This window comes from Topomyia yanbarensis, chromosome 3 (assembly GCF_030247195.1).
Source record: "Topomyia yanbarensis strain Yona2022 chromosome 3, ASM3024719v1, whole genome shotgun sequence".
Taxonomy (NCBI): domain Eukaryota; kingdom Metazoa; phylum Arthropoda; class Insecta; order Diptera; family Culicidae; genus Topomyia; species Topomyia yanbarensis.
Genome location: NC_080672.1, coordinates 161,086,812 through 161,099,481, shown reverse-complemented (window position 1 = coordinate 161,099,481; position 12,670 = coordinate 161,086,812). Strand labels below are relative to the sequence as shown.

Sequence of the window (12,670 nt, the reverse complement as noted above, 5' to 3'; positions counted from 1 at the left end):
AGGCTGTCCAACGCAGGTTCATACGCTTCGCCCTTCGGCATCTCCCATGGCGAAACAGATTTCAGCTACCGAGCTACGAAAACCGTTGCCAGCTAATACACCTCGATACACTCAACATTCGGAGGGACTGCTCTCGAGCCCTGTTCGTCTCGGACCTACTCTCTGCCAGAGTGGACTGCCCTACAATCCTCGGACGTCTGGATCTTCAAGCCCGCGTTAGAGCTCTACGTAATAACTATCTTCTGTGAGTTCCGTTCAGGAGAACCAACTATGGTTGCAAGAGCGCTGTTACCGGACTCCAGCGAATTTTTAACGGTGTGGCGACGGCCTTTGACTTCAACCGGACGCGGAATGCGATAAACGCGAAAATGTTGTCAATTTTAAATTGTAATTAGTTTAAGCAACCATCATTGGGGCCAAGGGGCCTGTTGGTAAAGGTAATAAACATAAACATAAATTACTAATTAAACTGCGTACGGTTTCGGAAAAAATATACTCATGTGAACGTTACCGTTTGAGAAACCACGGACGCACTGCTGTATAAAGGCCCAGAAATCCAAAAGAGATCTTCTGTGTCCACCCCGGAACATCCATACCAGGGCTTAGCTTAGGTTCTCGGGAATGAATTATCTGGGTCCATCCGGCCGTGCTTCTCAAACGGTAATAAAAAATATATTACACTAATTTTGTACCGGAAAAACCGAAACGAAACAAAAAACGGAAAAAGACCGCATTATGTCAAAACCCATTAAAATGCTCCCGAAAATTTGAACAGCCAAAATTATACCACATTCAAGAGATATTTTGGCTGCTCCCAACTACTGCATCCTGCGATGGTCGAGGTCGGGAGAGGGAGAGAGAATTAGAGAGGTAAGGACAGGAAAGGGAGAGGAGATAGATAAGAAGGAAGATAAGGAAAAGTGAGTGGATGACCTTAGACCTTAGAAGTAACCGGCCATAAATTATAGTGAGTTTTTTAAGACCCAGAAGAACGTTCCCGGTCGGAAAGTGTGCGAATTTTATGCGATTATGAGAAAATCCTCCTTGATACAGTACACTGTTTGAAGTATCCGGCTTGTAAATGTGCGTGTCAAGCCATCCCGGTCAGAAGACGGTCCCGAAACTTCCCAATCAGGACAACCACAGTCAAGACGAACGTTTCGGCAACGGGCTCGTTAGGGCAGAACCGTTGAAAGTTCGGACACAGATTCAAGAACCCCGAATTCCCCATGAGCAACTCTAACAACTCACTGCGTGGCTTCCCTCGTCGCGCCACCCGACGTCGACGCACATTCCCTTTCTTTTCTGAACATTGGACCTACGGGCCAGATGAATCTCCTATCGGCAGACCAGCTGAACGACACCACCTACCGGTAGGAACATCATCGCATCCGTCGAGTCCCCAGGTATGCTCCTCTCTGCTGTTCAGCAATGGGCCCCAACGTTCGACGAACTACATGGAAATAAATTTGCGAATTATGTAAATTTTTCTTTCTATTCAGAGTCAGTTCTCCATTCATAGAAATCTCTCGATAAATCCGCATTGTAAGAGGGTAATTTTAGGGTTGATCGAGTCCTCCCCAGGCGGTTGCCGACCCTAAGAGAATATATTGAGCTAGTTGGGTCGAGCGTGTTAACCCATACTTACAAAATCAAAATGCTAATAACAAAAATTTTCTGAAATGTAGTAGTTCTCGAAATATTTTGAATTTTGTTTTAACAGTACAATTATTTTATTGTATTACGACCTTTTCATAAGTTATTCGCGTTTCTCCATTAACAAGAATAGGTTTTTCAAAAGGCTTATAACAATTCCTGTAACTTTTTCTTTGACATCAAGGCGATATTGTAAACCATTTGAAAGCTACATGATGGGTTTTTACAATGTATATTTTTAACTCAAATTTTTGTTTTTGTGAAAAATAACACAACATTTTTTTCAGTGTTTTTTTTTAATTTCGATTATAGAGGTTTTAATCTTAAGGGCATTCGCCTCTTCGGGTTAGAAAAATCTCTTACGAAAAATTTCTAACCCTATGTGCGGGGTCGGGACTCGAACCCAGGGGCGCTGCGTACAAGGCAATCAATGTACCAACTACGCTACACCCACTCCTCATTCAGTGTATATTTTTTCGTACAGAAATATGCATTCCCTGTAACTGGTTGTCAGAGAGTCTTGCTGTACAAAATAGAGTAATCTAGCAAGAAAAATTCGAAATTAATGCACGTAGAAATGTCTACACCCTTTTGAAAAATTGCTCTTGTATCAAAATATTGCAATTGTCAGAGAAAATCATGGAGATTTATCAACCGAACACAACACCAAAGTTTCGTTCGAATCGACGATGGCCATATTTTGTGGTCGGCCGGTTTCTCATGAAATCCCTCAGCTATGAACACATTGACCACGTATGACGGATCTTGATGTCCCCGGGGAATTCGTGAAGTTCCCGAGCTAATGTCACACCTATTTCTCAGCAAAATCTTAATCGATTTGTTCAAATTTGATTTTGAATGAAAGATATAATACACCTATTGACTTCATTCGATTTTCATTCAGTTCTGATTTGTGGTTCCGGAGTTACAAGTTGGTTATTGCGGTCACATAGGAATTTCTCATGTAAATGTACAATCGTTATACCTCATAGGTTAGAAATCTTTTGAAATTAATATAAAACTACTTCGATTCGCAGACCTAAATTACTGATTGTAAATCAAAGGTTCTTGAAATATATTGTTCACTGTCGATAATACCGGAAGGGGTTTCGGACACTTCGGTGATGACTGAACTATTTTTTACTAACGTCACACCTGCATTCCATTCATGCACCCCGTATACCAAAATAAGTTAGGTGGCTCCCGACGCACCCACTAATTATACCCCTTCTCTTCACCATCACTCCGCATATCAAAATATGACAATATTGAACTTACGCTGATTAGGCTAATTAAATATTATATTTTTTTTTGTTGTGTGTGTTGTGTGTCAAGTGTGTCAGCGTCGACATATTTCTTATCAGGTTCATGACAGTCGTGCACTTATATATGCTTTTCAAGTGTAATAAGAATGTAAAAGAGATTTCTACAATGCTAAATTTAACATAACCTGATATTTAATCATAGTTTTGATAAATGAGAAAGGAACAATTGCACCACTGGGTGGATTAAAATTGGTTTTTATTATTATTTTCACCTTCCTGCACTTTTCATCTTTAGTTTCTTCACCGTTAGTTGAACGATGATAAACTATGACAATAAATCGTGGAATAACATTATAAATTCAACCAGTGAGCCAATTTATTTTGATCTGGTTCTTTTATGCATTGAAGATCAAAATTCTCCAAAATTTCGTAACAAAGCGTGATTATATAAACAAGTTTGTAAGTATTGTCAATAAAGTTTTTTTTTTGATTTTCAGTCCGAAGAACCTGTCACAACACCTTCACCTGTAACGACGCCCTCACCTATAACGACTCCCGCACCTGTAACGACACCCTCACCTGTAACGACACCCTCACCTGTCACGACGCCCTCGCCAGTGACGACACCATCACCAATTACGACACCCTCGCCAGTGACGACACCGTCACCAGTAACGACGCCTTCACCAGTGACGACGCCCTCACCGGTAACGACGCCCTCGCCTATAACAACTCCTGCACCTGTAACAACACCATCACCTGTGACAACGCCATCTCCTGTTACAACGCCTTCACCTGTAACAACCCCTTCACCCGTCACGACACCCTCACCAGTAACGACACCTTCTCCTGTAACAACGCCCTCACCTGTAACGACGCCTTCACCTGTCACGACACCCTCTCCTATCACAACGCCTTCAACACCCACCACACCAGGATGTCCAGCGTGCCCTCCAGGAGTGTGTAAACCAGACGATCGGTGTCCGATAACTTGCAATGAGTGTGAGCCCGTTTTGTTGCCCCATCCTGAAGACTGCGGTATGTTCCTGAAATGCTCCCACGGACACGCTTGTGAAATGCAATGTCCCCCGGGACTTCACTGGAGCATTAATGCTAACCGGTGCGAGTGGCCTGAGATAGCCGATTGTGATAGTAGCATAACAACAGAGCAACCACCACCAAATGATCCTGACTGTCCAGTGGATTTCCGATGTCCTTTAGTCGATGATCCTTCGAATCCAACACTATTGCCCTACCCTAACAATTGCACAAAATTTGTAAAATGTAATAACGGGCGAGGGTGCATAATGGACTGTCCCGATGGATTACACTGGAGCGAAAAGCACAATCGATGCGAATGGCCGGATCGTGCTGGCTGTGATCCGAACATCCCTCCTATAGACGACTGCCCGATATGCCCTTGCGCACCATGCCGTTTGAGGCGGGACCACCATCCATGCAAACAACACAGTCTCTGTGCGAGGAGTTTCAATTCTAGCTTAAGTCTTCCATATCCACACGAGTGTGGACGTTTCTACGAGTGCTTAAATGGAATGGCATGTCTTCTTGATTGTCCACGAGGCACACATTTTAGCACAAAATGGCAGCGCTGTGAAGATTCAAAATATGCTAACTGTAACATTCACTGATTCAGTTTCAGATGTTTCTAATTGAAAAGACTTTTACAGATGATTCTTTATACCGCAATATCACAAGTGTCTTGCTTATCGATAAATAAAGAAGTTCTGATTTTTATTCCGCTTATGTAATATGAAAGAAAACTAATTACTGATTGTTAATAAGTGCATACATTCATTTCCCAATATAATTCAAATAGTTATTAACTGACACATTCTTTCGTATTGTTTACAGCGATTTGACGAATCTTCATTCGACAAATATGTTATAACTCTATCAAACGAATGCCTACCTCAAAACTTATAACAGATTCGGAAAGTAGACAAAATTTCACGAAAGATTCAATCAACATGAACTGAATTTACTAGAATTTGATGATTTGACTTTTATTGAAATGCGTTGAAAGTTCCAATTTGTCACGCGTTGTAACGTCACGTTACATTATCTGTCATAAAGAAATCCTCTTCCAATATATTCAGTTAATGTTGATTGAATCTTTCGTGATATTTTGTCTACTGTCCGAATCTGTAATAAGTTTTGATGTAGGCGTTCATTTGGTAAAGTTATAACATATTTGTCGAATGAAGATTCGTCAAATCGTTGTAACGTCACGAAAGAATATGTCAACTGTGATTAATGCAGACAACTCGACAGGGTTCATGACAAATTCATACAGTAAGTTTCAAATAGCAATTTGTCATGATTGCAAAATAATATTCTGATATATTTGATAGTATTGGATAGCTCAGTTTGTCAGGTGTAGGATATAAGTAGTGTTACGTAGGCATTGTAATTCTCTTTCACTCGTGCAAGCAGAAGCTAATTCGATGTCCAACTTTTCCGGTAATGAGTCGATGAGTCGCAAAATTCTCCATTTCCACAAATAGCGTGAGAATAATGTTCCCGATAAAATTTATCTGATGTTTTTCCTTCTCACCTGTGAAGGTGATAATATTTTAATTTTGTAGAAATCACACTTCATTTCCAAGAAAAACGACAAGGAAGTACGATAGACTTGTTTTTTCGTGTTTTGGAATAGCACAAGCAATGCAGCGTGCGCAAAATAGATACCGTGATAAACTAATTCGCTCATTCTCCGGCGGATTATTTAAATGCGTTAAAATCGAAAATTTTTCAACTTGTCGCCGATAAATGTTGGATGTTACTGTGAGTTAGTAGGAATGGAAAATCAATAGTTTTATTGTTTTTAAACGCTCTTGGGAAGTAAATGCGTCAAAATGGCATTTTTTAACGTTCAAATATTCAGTGAATTCTCGAACTGAATCATGGAATCGTTGGAGCCACCGTTACCACTGCTTACAATAGACCAGCACCACCGACCTTTTGTAATACTGTTTGAGACGAACGATGTGAAACAAGATGCTACTGATTTTGAATCCCCGTCTGGCTTTGATTTCACCCGTTGTGGTTTCGGTCTGGTCAATAGATTTTTCGCCGACATTCGATGGGAACAAATTTTGGTCGAGTGCAGTGTTAATGAAGCTGTGTCATGTTTATATGAAAAAAACAGATGCTTTACTTCGCAAAGTACCTGTGAAGCGTCCCCATCGTGCTCACGGTAGCAGGCAACCTTGGTGGAATACAGAGTTACAGCATCTGCGGAACCGCCTTCGTAAAGCTAGAAAACGATTTTTTCGCTGGAGAGATGATAGACATAAAGCTGAGTTGCATGCTATTGAGAGCGAATATAACTCGATGCTTGCGCATTGTTTTCGTTGCTATATTCGTTGCACGGAGGAAAACCTTAAGTTAATTCGTTCTGGTCGTTTGTGAAGAATCGCAAGCAGTCGCACGGAATCCCCCAATGTGTCAGTTACAACGATGTTACCGCCGAGTCCTCGTTTGAATCGGCAAACCTATTCCCATCTTGTTTCTGTGCAAAGTAGGAACCGACCACCTTTGTCTGAAGCGTATTTGAATAGCCTGCCGATGTTCGATTTGAACATGTCGCTCTTCAATTTTTCGGTACGCGATGTGGAGATGAAACTACAGTCATTAGATGGTGCCAAGGGAGCTGGTCCGGATTGTCTGCCGCCTATTTTCTTTAAAACGTGCGCTGAAGCTCTTGCTGTTCCTGCGAGTATAATTTTTTTTTATTTCAATTATAGAGGTTTTAACCTTAAGGTCATTCGCCTCTTCGGGTTAGAAAAATCTCTTAGGAAAAATTTCTAACCCTATGTGCGGGGTCGGGACTCGAACCCAGGTGCGCTGCGTACAAGGCAATCGATTTACCAATACGCTACGCTAATTTTCAACAAGTCATTATTCGAAGGAATTTTCCCGAGTGTCAGGTAGCGTGAATGATGTTGAGAATGATCGTGCCATCTGCCATCATGATTTGCTGTACCCTAAGGTGCACCATATTATTTCCGAGTGGCAGCATGGATTTGTGAAAAAACGATCGACAAGTACAAATCTTATGGCATACGTTTCGTCACTAAATAGCGCGTTTGGTGAACGTCAGCAAATTGATGCCGTTTATGTGGATTTTGCTAAAGCGTTCGATAGTGTGCCTCATTTGCTAATGGTGGCCAAACTCGAACGAATGGCACTTTCTGAATGGTTGACACGGTGGATATTGTCGTACCTCACCGAACGCTGTGCGTACGTTCGTATCGATGAAATGAGATCATCTCCGTTTGTGATCGAGTCGGGTGTTCCCCAGGGAAGTCATCTAGACCCGCTATTGTTTATATTATTCGTAAACGATTCATGCTCTACTATACAGTCCCCTAAGTACATGTTCGCAAATGATCTGAAATTCTTTCGTGTAATTGCTTCGGCAGTCGATTGCTGTGCCATCCAAGCCGATATCGGTTCGCTGCTAAATTGGTGTACACTAAATGGGATGGAAGTAAACGTAAAAAAGTGTAATGTGATCTCGCTCTGTCGTAACAGGCACTTAACAACGTTTGATTATAGAATGTCAATAAGCATTATCAACCGTGTAAACACAGTTAATTCATTCATTAGGCATTCTTCTCGATAGCAAAATGAGTTTCGCGCAGCACATTGCAATGTCTAAAACCAAAGTTTATGCCGTATTGGGGTTCATAAAAAGAAACACGCAACAATTCAACGATCTATACTGCCTAAAATCACTCTTCTGCGCACTTGTACGTAGCATTCTCGGGTACGTTGTACTCGTGTGGGCACCCTATCATGCTGTACAAATCAACCGCGTCGAACGAATTCAGCGTCACTTTGTTCGTTACGCTCTGCGGTCACTACCTTGGACTGATCCTATTCGTCTACCGCCCTATGAACATCGATGCAATCTTCTACGTTTGCCGACTCTTGCAAGTCGGAGGATAATGCTGCAACGACTCTTCGTGTTTGATCTTCTGGGAAACAATATAGATAGCCCGTAGTTGCTGAACCAGCTCCGACTCAACGTACCGCCTAGACCCACCAGACGAACTGGTTTCTTTCGGTTACCGATGTATCGTATTCTATTTTTTCAAAACAATCCGTTCAATGTATGCTGTCGTAATTTTAATAATGTAGCTGACAAATATGATTTTAACATTACTAAGACTATCTTTAAGCATAGAATTAATATTAATTAAGTAACTGTCTGTACGAGTAACTCGAAGACCAGATAAAAATAAATAAATAAATAAATAAAGATGGCGACATCCGGTTTAGCGGAATTCTCTATATCCTAATCAATATGGATATTACAGTGGGACATGGTTATATGGAAAAAATAAAATTTTGCTCCGAGTAACTTTTCGGTTCCCATTTAGCTACCAGAACAACTCTGCAAATTTTTAGCTCAATCGGTGAAACTATATTTTTGCGCCCACGGTTTAAAGATTACATTGGATTTCGTATGGGAAAATTGTATTTTGCAAATTAATTCTTCCAAGAGACGCCCGATGTCCGATTTTTATAGGAAATTTGTCAAGGAAACAAAGTCTAGAAGACCGCGAAACGATCTGATGCTTGTGGAAAAAGTTATTAAGCAAGAACCGATTGATGTCCTGAAGATTGATGAAAATTTCACTTTTCATAGCATCACTGCTTCTGACGGTCGAATTATATACAAATTTTTTATCTTTCTCTTATTATTTACAAAAGAAGCCTCAATTTATCCCTTAAAACTCTTGCGAAGTGGCCAAGCAGCATAGATAAATGATTTAGACACATTATGAGAAGATTGAAACAAAATTGCGTTGAATTGGACAACCAATAGCAGTGGTGCTAGAAAAAATGAATATTTTATCAGAGCATCTATCAGTTTATGCTTAATAACTTTTTTCTCAACGGTCAGATCGTTTTGTGGTTTTCTTTGTTTTTTTAAATTTCCTATAAAAGCCATATAACGATTTATTTTTAGGAAGTAATGGGTGACTCCTGGAGGAATTATTTTGTAAAAGTAAATTTTCCCATACAAAATCCCATGTAAACTTAAAATAGAGGGTTCAAAAATATAGTTTCAAGGATAGAGTTAAGATTTTGCACACTTGTTCTAGGACCCAAATGGTACCTAAAATGTTGCTCGGAACTGGAATCTAATTTTTGTCCCACCCTAATGCATATTTTCGACACGGTTGTTACAAGTGGATGCCAAAAATCGATGTCTGATGCCATTTTAAAACCCAAGACGGGGATATCTCTATTCCAAAAGCACCCAGCATGTTGGATTTTTATGTGGTGACGAATATTAATTTTGGATATGGAGACATTCTACTATTACAACCTTTGTAAATGAGGAATATCCACATTGTACGGTTTGCCTTAGTCAAAAGGCAAGTAGTACATACGTGCTACTTCTGGCTAAAAATTATACGATATTCCTATGAAATTCGTTGTATTTTTTGCCTGAGTGTATGATCACGCGCCAAGGAAAAGTCATTATTTTAAATTTTTAGAATGACGGCGAACATCAATTTTTGAGCTCTACAGATCATCTCGAAACCCAACATTGCCCAAGTAACCACCAAGTATGTACTAATATATGCAGCAAAGTAGCATTTTATTTGGATTTCAGATGCTTTTTGCACTATATTAGCATTTTCATGCATAACTATTGTAAACTTTCTTTCAATAAACATTTTAAAAACTTCTTGTCATTAATTAGCATTTTGAAGGAAGAAAAGCCGTGAAAAATATTTTCATGGCATAGCAATAATGCAGCGGTCTATTTTGCCAAAAGCGGTTTTTAAAAAACCACTTTCCATGCCTATTGGTTACTTGGGTAACATATTGACTTTTAATAAATAATCTAATTCAACTCTGTGTGGTATAAGTTGGTCACTCTGTAAATATAAATACGATCCGCCAGAGCGTTAGTGGTGCGTAGTATCCGTACCATATTTTCATAAACACACATTGTGCATCTGATGGCCCTAGTAACAATGGGGTTATGGTAAAACTTAGATTGCACTTGTAGCTATAAAACTTCAATTGTTACTTGGGGAGGAATTATGGTATAAGTAAAGTAAAGTAAATTTTATTTTCTGTTTGAATGTAGGTGATTTTTTTTTCATATTGTGCCATTTTTACTAAATTTTGTTAGTGTCCCGACAACCGACATTTTTCTAAATGACAAAATTATCATTTCACTAAATTGTCAGTAACATTTTTCATATTAATGGGAAAAATAAAGTTCCTTCACCAGTGATTAGCTAAGGTCTCTAACTCTAGCTTTCCATTGGTATGCGTATGTCCCTAAATTATGCAATTGGAGAAATGTAATGAGCCAAAGACAGAAGGGTGCCGACAACCGACCACATTCGTAAACTTTTCTAAGATGAACGAATATGAATGTGCGACCAACGATCAACATTCGTAATATATACAAATATTTATTAAAAAACAAACGAAACATTCGTTTCATTTGCGAAAATAATAACGTCATAAACGAAAACGTTCGTGCAATGTACACCAAATAAATAAAATTTGCGAAAACTTTCATTCATCAAGCGGCCATTTGTTCATACCACAATAAAATCGATTTTACCGTATCCTTTTAATTGAAAAAATGGTGTTGTCAAACATCGATCCCAAGAGATCGAATGAAAAAATAGGCTTATAAATACGATTTTTTTTAGGAATGAACGAATATGAATTCGTGCGACCAACGAAATCGTACATAATATGTACAAACATTTATTAAAATAAACGAAACATTTCGTTTCTTTCATAAAAAATAATTTCGTCATCAACGAAAACTTCGTGAAATGTACACTAAATAAGTAAATTTTACGAAAACTTGCGTTCATCAAGCGGCCCTTTCCTTATACCACAATAAAATCGATTTTGCCAGATCGATTTTTTTAATTTAAAAAAGTTGATGTTGTCAAACATCGATCCTAAAAGAATATACTAATAGATATGAAAACTTTTCTAGGATGAACGAAAATGAGCTCGTGCGACCACAGAAATCGTTCGTAATATACACAAACATTTATTGAAACAAACGAAACATTTCGTTTCATTCACGAAAAATAATTTCGTTGTAAACGAAAGCAATAGTGCAATATACACCCAATATTTAAAATTTACGAACAAAAAAGGTTCGTTACAGAAAACGACGAATGAACTTGTGCATTGCACGATCAATTTCATCATATTTACGAACTTTTATTTTCAGTGTAGAATGTATACATTCCTATCTAAGTTTTGAAATGGTTTGAAACTATGTTTGCGTGTAGAATTATTAATGTTTTCACAACAACACAAAACACCCCACTAAGTTCTGGATGGTATCCCTAGCACCAATTTAGATTTTATGGAAGTTTTATAGCTATCCATAAAACTTAGATTGCACTTCTAGCGTGTTATGAAACCTCAATTGTTACTTGGGAAGCCCCATTACTATCACAACAGCAAAGTAACTATTGAGCAAATTATGAGCTTTAATTAACAGTAATACTTAACAGTAAATTTAAATAATTCGATGGGGGCATGTTACCCTTTTGTTGTGGGCCAACCTTTCCAATTGATGTGGGTCATACTCACCGATTGCAGTGGAGCATATTTTTTTGGGGCCGTACACTAATTACGTAAGGCTTTTTTAGAGCTTTTCAACCTCCCCCTCCCCCCAGATAAGAGTTCGAAAGATTTTGGTGAACTCCCCCTCCCCCTACATAAGATCTTATCATGATTATCGTAATGAAAAAATCGAATTGTTAATTCATCAAATAATAAGATAGCGAAAACGATATGTATAGAACTCATGACAAAATTTAACTGTAATCATCTGCAGAATTTTAATTGCATGCCAATCTCGCCTAGTAGAAAGAATAACTGTAGTCAGATATTCAGTAACTCCAATTTGGTCCACATGATCTGCTTTGCTATATTCCACTTCCTTTGAATCTACTTTCTTGTAATGTAGAATTTAAAAGAGTTTATAACCTCTTCTGGCATGAATTTATTCTGAGTTCCAGCTGTGGCGCTTATCGTACGCATAGCTCCGAGTTAACCATCTTCGAATTTTCTTGAATTAAAATACAGTTCACACGCATGTTAGAACATTTTCCAGATACCTTGCGGGATTGAATCGAACGTTTGAAAAGGACAAAGTCGGTCTAACAACACGAAGGGTATCAACACTTCTTAACTTGTAAGGCATATTGTGACTCCAGTTCCCGAACAGAACAATGTACAATCAAGAGCCAAATTACTCATATTGTTTGATATACAAGGATTATATGGTACAAAGGAAAATAGTTCCCTTTTCTTATTAAAAAGAATATTTTCCTTATGGATTTAATTTTTTAAACTTGTTTTATGATATTACGCAAGAAAGGACAAATCCTCCCTCCTCCTCAGATAAGAATTTGCAACATATTTTGAAACTCCCCCTCCCCCCATATGCCCTTACGTAATTAGTGTATGGCCCCTTTGTTGTGGTGCATATTACACTGGGAGCATTTTGCCCTGGATGAGCGAAGAACTAGAATTTGAGTTCTTGTACGCTTGTGTAATATACGAACTGTTGGGTAGAGTGACCATATGTCCTGGTATTTCACTGACTGTCCTGGTGTCCTGGGAAGTCGAGGAAAATGCTTGATTTGTCCTGGTTTTTCTCCTGTAAGCCTAATTTGTTTCTATTTATTGAGTCTTCACTTTATTTA

At 38.8% G+C, this 12,670-nt stretch overlaps 1 protein-coding gene across 1 annotated transcript in view; it reads left to right on the top strand.

Moving 5' to 3' along the window:
- LOC131687348 (uncharacterized) overlaps nt 1–12,670 on the top strand; it is a 96,509-nt gene that overhangs the window by 17,932 nt on the left and 65,907 nt on the right. Inside the window, exons 2-3 of the mRNA XM_058971426.1 lie at nt 3,419–4,564; nt 6,853–7,281. Of these exons, the coding sequence (XP_058827409.1) occupies nt 3,419–4,564; nt 6,853–7,281 (1,575 nt within the window). The remainder of the gene's footprint in view (nt 1–3,418; nt 4,565–6,852; nt 7,282–12,670) is intronic.